We start from the raw sequence: 19,019 nt of genomic DNA, 5'->3' as shown, positions 1-19,019 counted from the left end.
TTCAGCTTCTATCAACACTTTCTCTTTCCTCAGACTGTGACATACAGCTCCTTGAACTTTAATCATACTCTTCACTCATCTTTCACCCTTCAACTCCAAATGGCCCTTCTTCTTGCTCTCTCCCCGTCCCTAATTCAAACATTATCTTTCTGACTCTGGATCTGGACAAGTATGACTCTCTGTTTGGGTCACTGCTCAGTTCAGTTCAGTCACTCAGTCATGTCTGACTCTTTGTGACCCCATGGACTGCAGCATACCAGGCCTCCCTGTCCATTACCAACTCCTGGAGTTTATCCAAACTCATGTCCATTTACTCGGTGAGGCCATCCAACTCGCTCATCCTCTGTCGTCCCCTTCTTCTCCCACCTTCAATCTTTCCCAGTATCAAGGTCTTTTCAAATGAGTCAGCTCTTCACATCAGATGGCCAAGGTACTGGAGTTTCAACTTCGACATCAGACCTTCCAATGAACACTCAGGACTGATCTCCTTTAGGATGGACTAGTTGGATCTCCTTGCAGTCCAAGGGACTCTCAAGAGTCTTCTCCAACACCACAGTTCAAACGCATCAATTCTTTGGTGCTCAGCTTTCTTTATAGTCCAACACTCATATCCATACATGACTACTGGAAAAACCATATCCTTGACTAGATGGACCTTTGTTGGCAAAGTAATGTATCTGCTTTTGAATATGCTATCTAGGTTGGTCATAGATTTCCCTCCAAGGAGTAAGCGTCTTTTAATTTCATGGGTGCAGTCACCATCTGCAGTGATTTTGGAGCCCCCAAAAATAAATTCTGCCACTGTTTCTACTGTTTCCCCATCTATTTGCCATGAAGTGATGGGACCAGATGCCATGATCTTCGTTTTCTGAATGTTGACCTTTAAGCCAACTTTTTCACTCTCCTTTCATTTTCAAGAGGCTCTTTAGTTCTTCTTCACTTTCTGCCATAAGGGTGGTGTCTATCTGCATATCTGAGTTTATTGACATTTCTCCTGGCAATCTTGATTCCAGCTTGTGCTTCCTCCAGCCCAGCGTTTCTCATGATGTACTCTGCATATAAGTTAAATAAGCAGGGTGACAATGTATAGCCTTTTCCTATTTGGAACCAGTCTGTTGTTCCATGTCCAGTTCTAGCTGTTGCTTCCTGACCTGCACACAGATTTCTCAAGAGGCAGATCAGGTGGTCTGGTATTCACATCTCTTTCAGAATTTTCCACAGTTTATTGTGGGTCACTGTTAAGTGACAATAATTTTATTGACCCATATCAGGGAAGAGGTCAGGTTAAAACAGAGATTGAGGCAGAAAAATCTGTGACATATTCTAGAGTGGAACTCTAAAGTTAATGGAAGCCACTCCTTATGTTAATTACTGCCTATTGGATTGCATCAAGAAACTTGATTAGGAAGATAAAATTATAAAGCAACAGTGATATAACAAGAGTCCACTAGTTGACTACAGAAACATCTCCATGCACAAAATTCTTTTCTAATATTCATTTATTTGTACTTTTAAGACTACATTAACTAATCTCCAGGAATTCTCACCAAGTGAAAGAATTGTTCCTAAATTGTATGTTTTGGAATTTTAAATATTTCTAATAATTTCACTTAGCGATCTAGATCTGAACTCGGCTTGATTTTAGTTTCTTCATATGGAGGCGGGGGGCCTAAAACTCCAAAACAGGGAGCACGAAACAGTTCAGGGTTTTGAGTGTGAAGGTGCATTCCAACAGTTGGAGTCACAGCTGCTTCTGTCCCTGGGAAGAGAAAGGTAGAGGCATAATCTTTCTAGTCAGCATAAAACAGAAGCACATGAGCTTCCTAATAAAATCTGGCATTTCTTGGATCACTGGAGCAACAGAAAATTATTTGTACCCTTGAGAAAAAATTTACAATCATCTCACTCTCTGCTGTGATATTTTAGTCATTATAGCAAGAAAATTTGCTCTCATGCACCGATTAGGCCATCATTGACTAAGCCATCAAGAAGCATTTACAATTTAACAGCTGAAACTAGAAGAAATATCCTTTTTGGTAGATCGGAAGACAAGATTCCTGTAAACACTAATGGCATTTTAGCTAATGCTTCCATCATGAGATATGCAATCTCACTAGAAACATTAAAGTATTACATCTGAACTTCATTCTTTCATGTGTATGTTCCGTAAACTGCAACTAATGCAATTAATTAATTTCAACATTTGCCGATGATGCATAGTAAAAATATTAAGTTGTGAGAAGTTTGTAACTAAAATATATACTTACAATAAGCAAAAAGCATTCTTAAATTTTAAATTTTGAAATTAAAGGTCTTGACTTAGATTATGCACACTACAAACCATCCAATATAAAAGACATGCATTTTCTTCCTTAAACTGATCACCTTGAGAGATTATGCACTTATTCCAATAGGTTTTTGGGAAATCTTTTATTAGTATTGACCTGAAAGACTGCTTTAGAGTCACACAGGAAATCAATAGGAATACTTTATATTCATTTATCTATATTGTTTTCCTTTTTTTCACAAGGTCTTTACCTTTCTGGGAATAATTTGACTGCTTCTTCCCATATTAATAACATAACATAAATTCATGACAGCCATAAATTCACCTTTAAAGAAAAAATTACACCCTTAAACTACCCTTTGACTGTTTTTGTGTATTAAAATGAATTGTAACACTATCATGTCCATTCATTTTCATATTGTCTTTGGCTGATTTTTCTACTATAATTGCAGAAATTAGTAGTCCCCATAGAGATCATATGCTTGCAAAGCCAAACATATTTCTTGTGCAACTTTAATACAAAAAGTTTGATGACCCCTTCCTTAAAGGATTAAGATTCTATACCATCAAGGATATTTCAAAGAACAAGCCACAATTATTAAAATGACTCCAAGTAGTTACATAAAAGGCAATAGCTGTATCCGTGGAATCCATATGTAAATTAATCAAAATTATTGCTTTGGAGTGCATTTTATTTATTTAGAATCATGAATTTCCATATATTTGTATTGCTTTATTTTGTATTTCACTGGTTCACAGGACAAAGTATAATAATTTAAATATTAATGTAATATGTAAAGAGTGGAGCCATATGTAGAATATAAATCTCACCTCCTGGTTCAACACTTTCCTTAAGGAGTTAATTTATTTAATTGAATAACCTAATGCTAACTTATTACACGTTTTTACACCTCAGCTTACTCTTCTGCAATATCGGTAAAAGCAAGGCTAAATGAATGTAACGTGCTTAAAACAAAGCCTCACATGCATTAAAGTTGACTCTCACTATTATCAGTAGTGATATTAGCATTTTGTTGTTGTTCTTGTTTAGTCACTTAGTCATGTCCAACTCTTTGTGGACCCCAAGGACTGTAGCACACCAGGCCTCCCTGTCCATCACGAGCTCCAGGAATTTGCTCAAACTCATTGAGTCAGTGATGCCATCCAACTATTTAATCCTCTGTGGCCCCCTTCTCTTCCTGCCCTCAATCTTGTCCAGCATCAGAGTCTTTTCCAATGAGTTGGCTCTTCTCATCAAGTGATCAAAGTATCATCATAAGCATTATTATATATTAAGAACTGTACTATGCTAGGAGTATGCATGCATTTTCCTTTATTGACAGTAATATTTCCCAAACTTTCTTATTTTAATGTTTAAATAATGATTTAATCATTATTCTTATTAAGGTTAATGGCACAGAGATTACTGAATGAAAACTTTCTTATTAAAAACAAAATTTTCTTGTAGTTAGAGCCTTGAATATTTAGGAAGTTTAGAATGATGTAGGCTAGTCCAAATGTCTTAATAAAAAGAGTTAACACTGGCAAAGTGGACTTGCCTCAGTATTTCCCTCCTTTATGGATACAATTAGTAAGCACTGCCCATTTTCCAGATGAACTGCTTCCAGCAAATCCAATACAGAGTCAGAGGTAACTTGGCTATCTTTGTATCTGCAGTGGTTGACCAGGATTATTCAAAATAAATATTAGCTTGAATTTATATCCACCAGGGTCATTATTAGTGTCATGCTCCAGGCAGCAAGATATCGACACTTGCTCTTTATGTTAGAAAAGCTTTATTATTATTTCCTTACTACAGATTTGCCCATTGCTCTTAAACTTATGAAAACCATAGGGTATTCATATGATAAACAGAATTAAGCTCAGAGAGCTTTGGTAAAATTGAACACATGTCACTTCTCAATTTTTTTTTTCAAAGCATGTTTACATACAATATCATGTGATTGGGAGGGAAACAGGCATTATTTTTACCTTTTGACAAATTAGGAACCTGAGAGAGCTCAGTTAAAAATGCTTACAAAAATTCTATGATTTTGACAGCTGTTGGTGAAGATAATAGTTTGTTGTTTGATTTTGTAAAACCAATACACTCACTGCTAATTTTTTATACCTGGAGTCCAGATTCCCCGAGTCATTAAGAGTCACTCTAATGGACTTGGTTCATTTGAAAATGCCTTTCTTATTCTTTCTGTTCTGTATCCTTTTTATATCATTCTGTTCTCTCACTTGGGGGTGACTAAGATTGCCTGAATTTGAATCACCATTCTACCATCCACTCTGTCCCTAATCTCTAAATGCCTTTGTTCCCTCATTTTCAGTGCTCAGAATGACAGTGAACTGTTAATGGAGCTGTAAGGAAGAATAAAGGAGATGAGAGATGTCAAGGAGTAGCCCAGAACGTGACACATGATAAGTGCTCAGTATGAATCATTACTATCATCATGCCCATCCATGAAAGCTTGTGAAAGACTCTCATTCCTTTCCCACAATGAGTCCCGGAATATTTACATGTAGAACACAAGGCATAGGAAAATGACATTTCAAAAAGCATTCCTAAATAAGATAGGATTCTGGGGGAGGGGAGGAGAGAGGAGAATAAAGCATGTAAGGATCAGCTTCTTGCCTGACTGTCCAGTCCCTTCTCCCCTTCCCAAATTGGAGCATTCACATTTAATCATTGCTGGAAGACTAGTATTTCTATTTGCCTTGAAATAAGAAAAAGGTAAGATTATTTCTGAAATTGCAGAAGAAATGGAACCAGGGAGACTGGATAGTGGAAATGCAGCGTTAATCAGGAGATCAGCCCGAGGAGGAGCCAAGTCAGGATGAGTGTCAGGAGAGGTGACTCTGCTTCTCCTCTAGCTCTTTTTTCTTCCTTTCCCCCTCCACTTCCTTGACTCTATTCGGGTCCTCCTCCTCCTCTTTCTCTAGCAATACCTTCTCTTCCTCCTTACCCTCTACTGGAGTATCAGAGGAATTAATTCTTTTATTGGTGCACAAAGAGCTTCACCATAACATGTTACGACATGGAAACATTAGACCTTTTCAGAGGGGAAGGAAAACAAATCTGAGCCCTGAGTCAACACAGAATTGTGAAAAGGCATGATTATTGGTTTAGAAGATTCTCTTAAGGCCTTGGTGTTTGGCTGAGATTCCTAAGGACTTTTCCAGACAGAAGTCTCATCACTGTGATGGGCCGAATTGGTAAGGCCTTCCTTAAACATATTTTACAAGGATTCCTGAGCCAAGTATTTTCCTTCCTCCTTTTAATATTTCTAATCAAGATAATTGACAACCAGAGTCATGTAATATTGTCAGAAATTGCCAGCGAGAAATTTCCTATTTTATATATTTCAACATCAGTAAAGTTCACTCCACTCCAGCCTCTGAGAGTCTGTCAAAATTCTCTTCTTTGCTCTTCTCATTTGAGGGCAGATTTCATGGGATCTTGAACATCAAACCTCTGACCCTCAGGTCAGAAGAGCATAGCTATTTCAACTAATACATTCAGAAGAATATGGTAATAACATGAAATAAATTTTGAAGAAATAAAATGAAAGTCTTAGAGGAACCCAGGGCATATATATAAAATCTCGTCTCATCATTGAAATGCTTTAAATGACTTATTTCCTACATTCTATATTCAGGAGGGAAGTCCTATCTGCCCCCTTTTGATCAAGGGATAGCAGGGAGTCCAGGAACCTTATTTCATATTCTAATATGTCACCAGTAGTTTGCAAACGAGTTCTCATTTTCCTCTCCTGCTTCTGAACAGTGGCTACAGGGAAGACTCAGAAGTACAAACTCATAACCTGTAGTGTAGATGGGAAAACCCAGCAGTAGTGGACTTAGCTCCAACCTGGGAGCACAAAGTTTTGTGGGACTGTGGAAGCAGGCTGTGGTTTGGCCCCTACTTCCCTCTCAGCAATAAAAAAAAAATCCTTTAGTATTTCCCTCACTTCTCTTTTGGAGAGTACCCCCTTTTAAGGAAATATTAGATAGGCAGGATATTTGTCTGGAGAAGTGAGAGTATAATGAGAATTCAGTGGAGAAAGGAAATTTGGTGTGGGTCTGGGTGTCAGACTGCCTTACAACATTAGCTCGCTGGAGTTTAATTCCAGAAATTACTAGTTAAGAAGAGGTGACTTGGGGCTTCCGTGGTGGCTCAGGGGTAAAGAAGCCACCTGCAATGCAGAAGATGTGGGTTTGATCCCTAGGTTGGAAGGTCCCCTGGAGAAGGAAATGGCAACCTGCTCCAGTGTTCTTGTCTGGAAAATCCCATGGACAGAGGAGACTGGCGGGCTACAGTCCATGGAGATGCAAGAGTCAGACATGACTTAGAGATTAAACCAATCGACCAATGACTAGAGATCGCAGAGATTACCACTTCTGGAACTATTTGTTTGTGTTTTGTTTTGGAGAGGCAAAATAAAAATGGCAAGAAGCATAAGTCTGGGAGCCACATCCACATCAAAGACGATGTGAATGGAGATTCTCTACCTATATAGCCACCTTGAACATCCATAGGACAGGATGGGAGACAGCAGTGGATGGGAAAATCACCATAGGTGAGGATAGAAATAAACCAAAAGAGGCAACTGAACGTGTTCTCTATAATGGAAGTCAACAGAAGTGAACTTTGTAATGCCATTGAAGGTGAAAAAGACTTTAAATGTTCTTGCAAAAAACAAGAGTCAAAGCTACACCCCAGGGATTAAGAAGGAAAAGATAGAATGAGGAAGAGAATGAAGAAGGAAATGAGAGTTCTGGACAGCGAAACCCACCACTGAGGAATCACCCATTGGAAATATCTGGTGGTTCAAGATATAAGGCTGTGGTTAGTGTCCAGGAATGAGGTGACTAGCCGTGTGTGTGTGTGTGTGTGTGTGTGTGTACTGATTCTCAGTCGTGTCTGATCCTTTGCCATGTGTGCCCTACGTAACTTTTTATTGCTCATTATCCTCAATCCTGGAAAATCTGGAGTATATTAGTTGACCTGCAACAGAGATTTATGGGGTATATTTATGCAGCAGAGTGAGAAAAGTAGATAACATCCTCTAAAGGAAGTAATAGCCACTTTTCTGAGTTGGTATTTTAAGAATTAGAGATAGTATCTGTGAAACCCCTGACCTAGTGCCTAGTACTTTGTCGGTGTAAATTAAATTGTGAAGCGTTATTGCAGTCTTGACTCCTTTTTCTCACATTCATACCTGTCAGGGAAGTTCAGAAAATTCAAAAGCATGTATGTAAACCATCATCCAGGAAATATAAAAATATTAGATAAATTGGGATTTAACTGTGGCACATAAACTGCCTGAAAAGTTGTAACAGTATAACTGGGTAGCTTATTTACCAAAAATTAAAACAGATTTTGTTTTGTTTTGTTTTAACGCTTCAGAGTGAGAGAATGGCTAAGAAGACCAGTGCAGGTTCTCCTCTGTAGTAGCTCAAGTTAAGGTGGAAGAAACATAGTTGTGTTTATTTATTGAATACCTCTTGTTAGATAAAGAAAAATAGACCAATGTGACCACGTTGATCCCTTTGACTAACATATTTTGCTTGAAGGTCAGTGACCCTATTTCTCTATACACTCAGTGGAAAGTGCTGCTGATTTTAGAAGACAAAGCTATTTTCATTGGAGACCTTAATTATCCTTTCCCAAATAATCATTTTTCAAGTTAACAATGTGTTTCGCTATTAAATAATAACTTTAAAAAGAAGTCAACAGTGAATCCAATCACTAAGTCTTAATACTGAGTTTTGAGATTAAAACACTTTAGTTTATTTTTACCCCACTTTCTATTTAGCTGTGAGTTTTTCCAGGACATCTCCCACTCTCTCTGTTGAAAATCTTATGCTGACCCAAGTGTTGAAGGGCAGCTGTTAGTTTCTACCAAGCACTCTTGAGGCAACTGTAATATACAATGCAGTGCCTTAGAAGGAAAATCTCATAACAGACAATCTCTGAATGAGGACAATGCTTAATGCGAAGATATAAACTGTCAATTGTCACCTCTGAGAAATCACAAAACTGTCATTTTTCATTAAAACTGTCATTTAAAGCTGAGGCTGGAAATTACAAATAACTCAAGACCACAGTTTTCTCCATTTCTTACCTCTTAATGCACACTAAAAAATAATAGAAAGGACAGGGTTTGGGAGTGGATGTGGGGAGCAGGAAGGATCAGGAGACTGCCAATTGTGTCTGGAGAGAAAGGACATGAGTACTGACACTCACTCACACAATCCAAAGTATTTCAGGCTCTGCACTGGAAGCAGACAATCTGAAAAGCATTATTCGATATTATTGCTGGTAAGTGAGGCATGGCAAGCTTCGTAAATGAACACAAGGTCACAGATGGACATCAAAAGCCCAGAGATACTCTTCTATCCCTTAAACTCTGCTTTCACCTGGAATGGCCAGTCCTGTGTACCTTTTCTCTTCTGGTTGTTGACTTAATGTTTAGGTTTAGGTTCTGTTCCCATACTCAACTCTGAGTCACTTCCCCAGGAAACAATTTTTCTTTTTTTTTGGAGTCTTCTGAAGTTTTCTCGTTTAGACTCTCTCCCCAGTACATGCCTTTGAGTCCTCAGTAAACTATATTTGTTCTATGTTTACAAATTTGTTTTTCATAGATTAACTTTTCAACTCACACAAAACTATAAGGTTTCCAAAGAGGACATCTAGAAGTGTGTAAACATCTTACCGCAAACGGAGTCCAAATCTCCAATAGCAAAAACAGCCATGGTGCGTCTTCGAGGACCATTTTTGAGTCTCCTCAGGCAGCACTGGAGGCAGAAGATCACTGTTCCACAGAGAAGAGCCACCAGGAAAATCAGCAGCAAGAACCTGACGCCAGAGAAAGCAGGGGAAGAGTGAGATGGAACATGCCTCAAAGTTAAGAGCTCCTGCTACTTCCTGGAAAGGTGCAAAAACTCAGCAAGCCCAGCTGTAAGGAATCTGTGAGACTAAATTCCTTAAACAAACCCCCATCATCTCTCATACATTTTCACTTACTCTAGAATCTTCTCTGAGCTCAGAGTGAGGCAGTCTTGCCAGGCAATCTTAATTGTTTCCTCATTAGAAGTTGGAGATTTGTTCAAAGAAGCAGCATTTTAATTCCTTACATTCATCCATTATTGCTTCCATTCAGTTATCCAGTCATTCATTCAACTAGTGTGTGTGTAGGTATGTGTGTGTGTGTGTGTGTGTGTGTGTGTGCACTTGCTCAGTCAGGTCTGACTCTTTGTGACCCCATGGTCTATAACCCAACAGGCTCCTCTGTTCATTGAATTTCCCAGGTAAGAATACGAGAGTGAGTTGTCATTTCCTACTCCAGGAGATCTTCTCAACCCAGGGATGAAACCCACGTCTCTTGTGTCTCCTGCATTGGCAGGCAGATTCTTTACCACTGCACCATCTTCTAGAATGCAAATGACCAAATAGATTTTAGATGTTGGAGGTGGGGATTCAAAGGTTGACAAGATAGGGTTTCTGTCTTTGAGGAACTAACCACTAACTGCAATGTTTAGTTTGAAAAATACAGAAGCCAAGATTTAGAAATGTATAACAACTTTTTTTTGGTCTTATCCTGAAAGTTTAAGGCAAGAACTAAAATCGGTGGATGAGTCGATTTGAAAGATTTCAGGAGAAAGATTTCACCTTTAAAAATATCCAACTTGGGAGTAAACTATCATTCTTAAAAATAGTCAGTTCCCTGTCACAGGAAGTGTTTAAGTAAACACTGAAAAATGACCTGAAGCTGATGTTTCTATGTATGTTAATCCACATGATCCCTAAAGTTTTCTTAAGCTGTGTGATTTCATATGCTATCTCAATTACTTAGGAAAAGGAGTATGTATATACACCAAAGATTTTATAGCACAAATTGAAGATGTCCTTACCAGATATACCAGCCATTTGTGTAATGATCTTTATAGTTTATGCACCTGGTGATAAAGGAAGAGCAGTCAGTGCTGGATCTCTAGATTGACAAAGCTTATTCTGGACTACAGTATTTTTTCTGACCACACCTTTTTCTCCCACAACTACCTGCTCACGGTACCCCACAGCATAATTAAACAAATATTTACTGTATGTCCACTTCATTTAAGGCACTGAGAATACAGCTAATTGTGAATCTGTCAGACACATAGACAGATAATTGCACTGCAATAGGGTTGATTCTAGAATTTTGAATACTGTTGTGCATTGAGGTGGTAGTAACTACTTTCCAGAACTAACATATCATCAGTTCAGTTCAGTTCAGTTGCTCAGTCATGTCTGACTTTTGCAACCCCATGAATTGCAGCACGCCAGGCCTCCCTGTCCATCACCAACTCCGTGAGTTTACCGAAACTCATGTCCATCGAGTCGCTGATGCCATCCAACCATCTCATCCTCTGTTGTCCCCTTCTCCTCCTGCCCTCAATCTTTCCCAGCATCAGGGTCTTTTCCAATGAGTCAGCATGTCATAGGTATTAAGTATTAGGTAGATAACTGCCCCAGTATTCTGTTTATTCAGAGACTTAGAATTCTTCAGAATGCAAATTCTCCAGGGAAGGTTCATGATCTCTATTAACCTTTAATATCTTGGTAAGGAATAGAAGGCCTACAACCTGGTTGAAAGTGAAAGTCGCTCATTCATATACCACTCTTTGCAACCCCATGGACTATACAGTCCATGGAATTCTCCAGGCTGGAACACTGGAGATCCCCTTTTCCTTCTTCAGGGGATCTTCCCAACCCAGGGATTGAACCCAGGTGTCCCACATTGCTGTCGAATTCTTTACCAGCTGAGCCACAAGGAAAGCCCAAGAATACTGGAGTGGGTAGCCTATCTCTTCTCCAGTAGATCTTCTGGACCTACGAAGAGAACCGGTGACTCCTGCATTGCAAGCGGATTCTTTACCAACTGAGCTATGAGGGAAGCCCCATAAGTTGGTAGGATAAAGAAATTATAATAAAAGGAAAATGAGTGTCTGTGGTCACACATACCATTTACCAAGGAGTTAGAAGTTGATTTTCAGGATGGTCAAACTATTTGTGTATCTAGGCACAACTCAATCATTCTTGAATTAACATTTAAAAGGTGATACAAAGCCAAAGTCCATAGTGCAATTTTCAGGAGGTTTAACTCCCCAGGGATAGACATTTAAGTGCTATTCATTTTAGAGCCCCTTTCTATGTCAGACACATGTACTGAATGTACGTTTACTGATGGACCTTTTTCACGCGCTTGTGTAGACGATGCTGTTAAAGTATTCTGAGATTAAACAGTGGAAAACTGTTCATCACAGCCTGGTAACTTCTGAGATGACCTATACTTAATCATCTTTGTTAAAATAACACTCAATACTTCTCAACTTGAAAGCATTCATAAATGTCAGCTGATTTATTGCTCTCAGCATCTCTAAGGAGGCAGTGTGTCATGTTTACCATTATAGTATTCAGAAATGACTTTTAACACATGTGAAGTGTCAATTTAAAATTTTTATTGCAAATGTTTAAGACAAAAGTCAAACTTAAAAAACAATAATTTTTTTGGGGGGGCACCTAGAGGGTTTAGTCAAGTACGTAAGTTCAAATGACAGAGGAAAAAAATGGGAACTGAAGTGTGAGTTTAAAAAGCATCCTAAGATAAGAGATCAATCAAGGATTTTACAAATAATTAATGGCACATCCTTGTAAAGAAATATTATCCATTCATTAAAGAGAATATAGGTTATATTTACAATGAAAGCTTTGTGAAATAAAATAATGCAAAGGTCTCTGTTCTACTTTGTATATTTTCTTTTGCACAAATACACTGATTTCACTAAATAGGTATTATACAGTTAGTATGTATAGATATGGGGCTTCCCTGATGGCTTATATGATAAAGAATCCACCTGCAATTCAGGAGACTCCAGGTTGAATTCCTGGGTAGGAAAGATACCCTGGAAAAGGGAATGGCTACCCACTCCAGATTTCTTGTGTGGATAATTCCATGAACAGAGGAGCCTGGCAAGCTACAGTCCATGGGGTCATGTATACACCAAGTTACTAACAATGCCTGCTTCTTTTGAAGATGGTATTGTGAGGCACTTAATTTTTTTTTAACATTCTATATTCTTTGAATTTTTGTAATGTACATGCATCATTTTTGTAGCCATAAATTTTATAAATAATATATTAAATATATATATAATTGAATGTAGTATCCCACTTTCAAAATGGATGTAGGAAAATTTTCTTGGTATCCTGATCCAATAATAGAGCACAAGATTCTTGGTTTTCAATCTTGAAATGTAAGCTTATAACCAGAGAGAATGGATTATTTCATCTTCCTCTATGTATAAATCTCTGCTTCTCTTCTTACATTTAAAAATAGGTCATATGCTTATTGAAATGCCAATTCTAAATATTAACTACCTCATTTAATGTCTTAGTTCTAATATTTGAGCCAATTAATATTTTTTCAAGTGCTATCAATTACCCAAACTTATTTACTTTACTTCCTCTTTCTGACCCTGTGCATACATTGTTGGAGTTACTAATAGCAATAAAATGGTCAGAAAGCAGTTAGCTGGAGAAATGCAAAGTGATCATATAATTTCACAATTGCAAGCTCCTTTAGGATCATTTATTTCAACCTTAGGATTTTTTCACTGTGCATTGTGATTTTTCACTGTGGGAAAAAAAGTGGGAAGGTCACCAGCTGACCAAAGAACTTAAATTAGAATATAGGTCTTTTCACTCCCTCCCTATCATCATTTCCATGTCTTTCTCAAGTTTAATTTTTAAATAGAAATTTGTGAGTTCTTAAAAAATAAAATAGCATCTGAACAGTAGCAATATTTTAAATACTCAAATTTAGGTGCAAAATTTTCAGTGTAGGAAAAGTTACATTTTCTTAAACAAAGTAGTTACTCAGAGATTTATTTCAGTTCAGTTCAGTCGCTCAGTCGTGTCCGACTCTTTGCGACCCCATGAACCGCAGCATTCCTGGAATCCCTGTCCATCACCAACTCCCAGAGTCCACCCAAACCCATGTCCATTAAGTCAGTGATGCCATCCAACCATCTCATCCTCTGTCATCCCCTTCTCCTCCTGCCCTCAATCTTTCCCACCGTCAGGGTCTTTTCAAATGAGTCAACTCTTCGCATGCGGTGGCCAAAGTATTGGAGTTTCAGCTTTGGCATCAGTCCTTCAAATGAACACCCAGGACTGATCTCCTTTAGGATAGACTGGTTGTATCTCCTTGCAAGGAGATTTATTTATGCTTAGTCAAATTCAGATGAGAATGTCAAAAAGAAAAAAAAATGCAAGAGAAGTTAGAGCAGATTATAATGTTTAAGGAAGACACTTTCAATAACCAGAACCTTCTAGAAGTAGGTGTCACCATATACAAAAGTAAACTCAAATAGATAAAACACCCAAATGTGAGACTGGACACTATAAAACTCCTAGGGAGAAACATCGGCAGAATCTTCTCTGACATAAATCACAGCAATATCTTTTTTGATCCACCTCCAGAATAATAGAAATAAAAACAAAAATAAACAAATGAGAACTACTTAAACTCAAAAGGCTTGCACAGCAAAGGAAACAATAAACAAAACAAAAAAAGACAGCCCACATATTGGGAGAAAATATTTTAGAATGATGTGACAGAAAATGGATTAATATCCGAAATGTACAAACAGTTCATGATGCTTAACAACATCAAAACATCCCAATAAACAAATGGGAAGAAGACCTAAACAGACATTTCTCCAAAGAAGACATACAGATGGCCAAGAGGCACATGGAAAGATGTTCAACATTCATGTTATTAGAGAAATGCAAATCAAAACTACAATATCATCTCATACCAGCCAGGATGGTCATCATCAAAAAGTCCACAAACAATAAATGCTAGAGAGGGCGTAGAGAGAAGTCAACCCTTCTACACTGTTTGTGGAAATGTAAATTGGTACAGCCATTATGGAGAACAGTAGGGAAGTTCCTTAAAAAGCTAAAAATAGAGCTACTGTATGACACTGCAATCCCACTCCTTGGCATATATCCAGAGAAAAACATGATCCAAAAGGATATATGTACCCCAATGCTCATTGAAGAACTGTTTACAATAGCCAAGACATGGAATCAACCTAAGTATCCATCAAGAGACAAATGGTTTTAGAAGACGCAATTTATATATATAATGGAATATTATTCAGCCATAAAAAAGAATGAAACAATGCCATTTGCGCAACATGGATGGACTTAGAGACTGTCATACTGAGTGAAGTAAGTCAGACAGAGAAGGAGAAATATTGAATGACATCCTCTAAACACAGAATCTGAAAAGAAATGGTATTAATGAACTTACTTACAAGAGAGACATAAAGATTTACAGAATGAACTTATGGTTGCCAGAGGGAAAGATGAGAGAAACGGATAGTTTTAGATTTTGGGACAGACATGTAAACTCTGTTGTATTTAAAATGCATTACCAACAAGGACCTACTGTATAGCACATGGAACTCTGCTCAATGCTATGTGTCAGCCTGGATGGAAAGGAAGCTTGGGGGAGAATGGATACATGTATATGTACAGCTGAGTCCCTTTGCTGTTCACCTGAAACTATCACAATACTGTTAGTCAGCTATACCCCCAATACAAAATAAAAAGTTTAAAAAAGAAGTAGGGGTCAGAGGAGATACTTTCTGTCCCTTTCAGAACCTCTAGTGTCCTACTGTGATGTGTGGAGAGGATTCCTGAGCTGTAAGGACAAAAATTATCTCCTTTGGCACCTACTTCTCTTTTTTTTTTTTTTTTTTTACTTCTCTTTTAAAATACTTCTTATTTGGGGATATAGCCAATCTTAATTTTCTTATCAGTGCTGAGAATCTGTGGACCTAAGATTAATTACAAATTCATTAATTTGATAAATAGACAAAAAGCTCAGGGTTGTTCCACTGGCTCCTCTGATAGAATTATCCATAATTTCCTATGCTAGGCATTTTTCTAAACCAACAGTTATATAATTTCATGTGAATTAACTCACTTTCAAACTTAAAATTATACAAAGTAGTATCACACTATTGTAATTTTCACTTTACAATTGAGACAATTCAATCATAAAGAGGTTAAATAACTTGTCCATGATAACCCAGTTAGAAGGGCCAGAGGCAGGCTTTAAAGCCAAATTGTCCTGCTCTGGAGCCCATGTCTCTCTTACTACCATGCAGCACTGCAACTGGGAATAGTAAAAGTCAGTTCTAGCCTCATATTGCTGTGTGGTGTACTGCCTGAGTGCATTCAATATCCCATGTTACAAAATGTTTCAAGAAACATTTTCTATTTCTATTAAAAATAGAAAAAAAAAGTGAGACCTCAGATAGTATCAGACAAAAAGAATAAGCCACGAGTGAGATCAGTTTGTAAACTGAATGTAGTAAATCCCATATATAAAATTAGAACTCAGCTTCAGATCTGGATTAAACTTTCTAGCAGTTAATAGGATAAAATAGAGAATTGGTAATGTAGCATTCTCTAAAATTAATAAAAACAGGCAACATTATTCACTACACGCACAACTATTTCTGATATAGTCATTCCCTTCTCCAGGGGATTCTCCCAATCCAGGGATCAAACCTGGGTCTCGTGCATTTCAGGCAGATTCTTTACCATCTGAGCCACCAGGGAAGCCCCAGATAAATGAGAGACAAATTCAAACTATGGGGCTTCATAAATAGGCTGTGTTTAACAACAAGAGCTTTGACGTACTCCCTTTCCTATTTGGAACCAGTCTGTTGTTCCATGTCCAGTTCTAACTGTTGCTTCCTGACCTGCAGATAGGTTTCTCAATAGGCAGGTCAGATGGTCTGGTATTCCCATCTCCTTCAGAATTTTCCACAGTTTATTGTGATCCACACAGTCAAAGACTTTGGCATAGTCAATAAAGCAGAAATAGATGTTTTTCTGGAACTCTCTTGATTTTTTGATGATTCAGTGGCTGTTGGCAATTTGGTCTCTAGTTCTTCTGCCTTTTCTAAAACTAGCTTGAACATCCGGAAGTTCACGGTTCACATATTGCTGAAGCCTGGCTTGGAGAATTTTGAGCATTACTTTACTAGTGTGTGAGATGAGTACAATTGTGTGGTAGTTTGAGCGTTCTTTGGCATTGCCTTTCTTTGGGATTGGAATGAAAACGGATCTTTTCCAGTCCTGTGGCCACTGCTGAGTTTTCCAAATTTGGTGGCATATTGAATGCAGCACTTTCACAGCATCATCTTTCAGGATTTGAAAGAGCTCAACTGGAATTCCATCAGCTCCACTAGCTTTGTTCATAGTGATGCTTTCTAAGGCCCACTTGACTTCACCTTCCAGGATGTCTGGCTCTAGGTGAGTGATCACACCATCATGATTATCTTGGTCATGAAGATCATTTTTGTACAGTTCTTCTGTGTATTCCTGCCACCTCTTCTTAATATCTTCTGCTTCTGTTAGGTCCATACAATTTCTGTCCTTTATGGAGCCCATCTTTGCATGAAATGTTCCCTTGGTATCTCTATTTTTCTTGAAGAGATCTCTAGTCTTTCCCATTCTGTTGTTTTCCTCTATTTCTTTGCTGGGCTGTAAGAAGCAAAAGCTGGAATCAAGATTGCTGGGAGAAATATCAATAACCTCAGATATGCAGATGATACCACCCTTATAGCAGAAAGTGAAGAGGAACTAAAAAGCCTCTTGATGAAAGTGAGAGAGGAGAGTGAAAAAGTTGGCTTAAAGTTCAACATTCAGAAAACGAAGATCATGGCATCTGGTCCCATCACTTCATGGCAAATAGATGGGGAAACAGTGGAAATAGTGTCAGACTTTACCTTTTTGGGCTCCAAAATCACTGCAGATGGTGACTGCAGCCATGAAATTAAAAGACGCTTACTCCTTGGAAGAAAAGTTATGACCAACCTAGATAGCATATTGAAAAGCAGAGACATTACTTTGCCAACAAAGGTCCGTCTAGTCAAGGATGTGGTTTCTCCTGTGGTCATGTATGGATGTGAGAGTTGGACTGTGAAGAAAGCTGAGTGCCGAAGAATTGATGCTTTTGAACTGTAGTGTTGGAGAAGACTCTTGAGAGTCCCTTGGACTGCAAGGAGATCCTACCAGTCCATTATAAAGGAGATCAGCCCTGGGTGTTCTTTGGAAGGAATGATGCTAAAGCTTAAACTCCAGTACTTTGGCCACCTCATGTGAAGACTTGACTCATTGGAAAAGATTGATGCTGGGAGGGTTTGGGGACAGGAGGAGAAGGAGAGGACAGAGGATGAGATGGCTGGATGGCATCACCGACTCGATGGACGTGAGTTTGGGTGAATTCCAGGAGATGGTGATGGACAGGAAGGCCTGGAGTGCTGCAATTCATGGGGTCACAAAGAGTTGGACACAACTGAGCAAGTGAACTGAACTGAGCTGAAGAACAAGAGCAATGTTTTTCATAGTACTCTTAGTTAGAATGTAAATGCAATAACAAATTTCTTGGGTCCTTTTTGTAAAGATCATCCTTAACAAAAAGCTAGAATCAAATTTAGCTACAATAATTTGGGGGAGTGATGAGTGCCTAATCATATCACTCAGAGACTAGTGACCTGACCTAATTAATTTCAGGTTGGTAAATTGTATAGTCACCAAAAGGAAGGATGGATTGTGCATCCCTCAGGTATGTCACCAGGTGTGTAATTTTATCTACATACTGGATACATAGTGCGGTTTATGGTGAACATCCCAGGCTCAGGAGTCATTTGTGAGCCCAGATCAAAGCTCTGCCTTTTACTTGCTTACTCTTGAGCAAAATACTTAACTTCCCCAAGCTCAGTAATATGGCAGACTATCCTCAGCAATGTATTCATGCAATTAATTTATAGAATGCTTATGGTTTTAGTTATGTTTCATAAAATATCCATTTTTGCATGCACATGCACATCAATATATTGGTTATTTCTGGGAAAAGGAAAGATTAAAGGTATAATTATGCAAAGGGCCTCTGTCATGTTTTATTCCATATATTAAATTACTTACAATATCTAAATTATATATAAAAGCTTAGCAATGTGCTGTTTCTACTAAAATGCTATTATAAAAATAAATAGAGCAGGTTTGATCAGAAAAAAATTTGTCTTGTGTTTGAGAAACAGTTTAAATAGAACTAATACTAGATTTCCACAAACACCTTCTTGTGGTGACAAAAGATTTGAGATACTGTGTCTATTTTCAATACATTCAATGTGTTTACTTACCCTCTACCAGCTCCCTACAAAGTCAACCACTTTCTTACCTTCTCTATCTTTATTTTCTGCTAATTTTCATTATATCTGAAGCGGGTCTTTTTGTTTGTTTGTTTTTATTCAAAAGTAGTGGTATTAAACAATGGGTGTGTGCTCAGTAGTGTCCGACTCTTTGCGACCCCATGGGCTGTAGTCCACCAAGCTCCTCTGTTCATAGAATCTTCCAGACAAGAATACTGGAGGGGTTGCCATGCCCTCCTCCCAAGAATCTTCCCTACCCAGAGACTGAATCTACATCTCCTGCGTTGGCAGGCAGATTCTTTACCACTGCGCCACTAGGGAAGCCACTAAATAATGACAAATATATTAATAACAGACATGCAAATACAAAATGATGTAGCCAAAAGTTTTGTACTTGAGTACCAGTTTAAGTCCAGTAGTTAATTTGTTACTATCT

General features: G+C 38.1%; 1 protein-coding gene across 1 annotated transcript in view; it reads right to left on the bottom strand.

Moving 5' to 3' along the window:
• Positions 1–1,610: 1,610 nt before the first annotated feature.
• TMEM207 (transmembrane protein 207) overlaps positions 1,611–19,019 on the bottom strand; it is a 75,470-nt gene continuing 58,061 nt past the window's right edge. Inside the window, exons 3-6 of the mRNA XM_070359118.1 lie at positions 14,165–14,207; positions 10,214–10,258; positions 9,016–9,158; positions 1,611–1,759 (exon numbers count right to left, since the gene is read on the bottom strand). Coding sequence (XP_070215219.1) covers positions 1,611–1,759; positions 9,016–9,158; positions 10,214–10,258; positions 14,165–14,207 — 380 coding nt within the window. The remainder of the gene's footprint in view (positions 1,760–9,015; positions 9,159–10,213; positions 10,259–14,164; positions 14,208–19,019) is intronic.

The sequence above is a fragment of the Bos mutus genome, chromosome 1 (assembly GCF_027580195.1).
Source record: "Bos mutus isolate GX-2022 chromosome 1, NWIPB_WYAK_1.1, whole genome shotgun sequence".
Classification (NCBI taxonomy): Eukaryota; Metazoa; Chordata; class Mammalia; order Artiodactyla; family Bovidae; genus Bos; species Bos mutus.
Note: the sequence above shows the minus strand (reverse complement) of the source record. Positions and strands in the feature narration are given on the sequence as shown.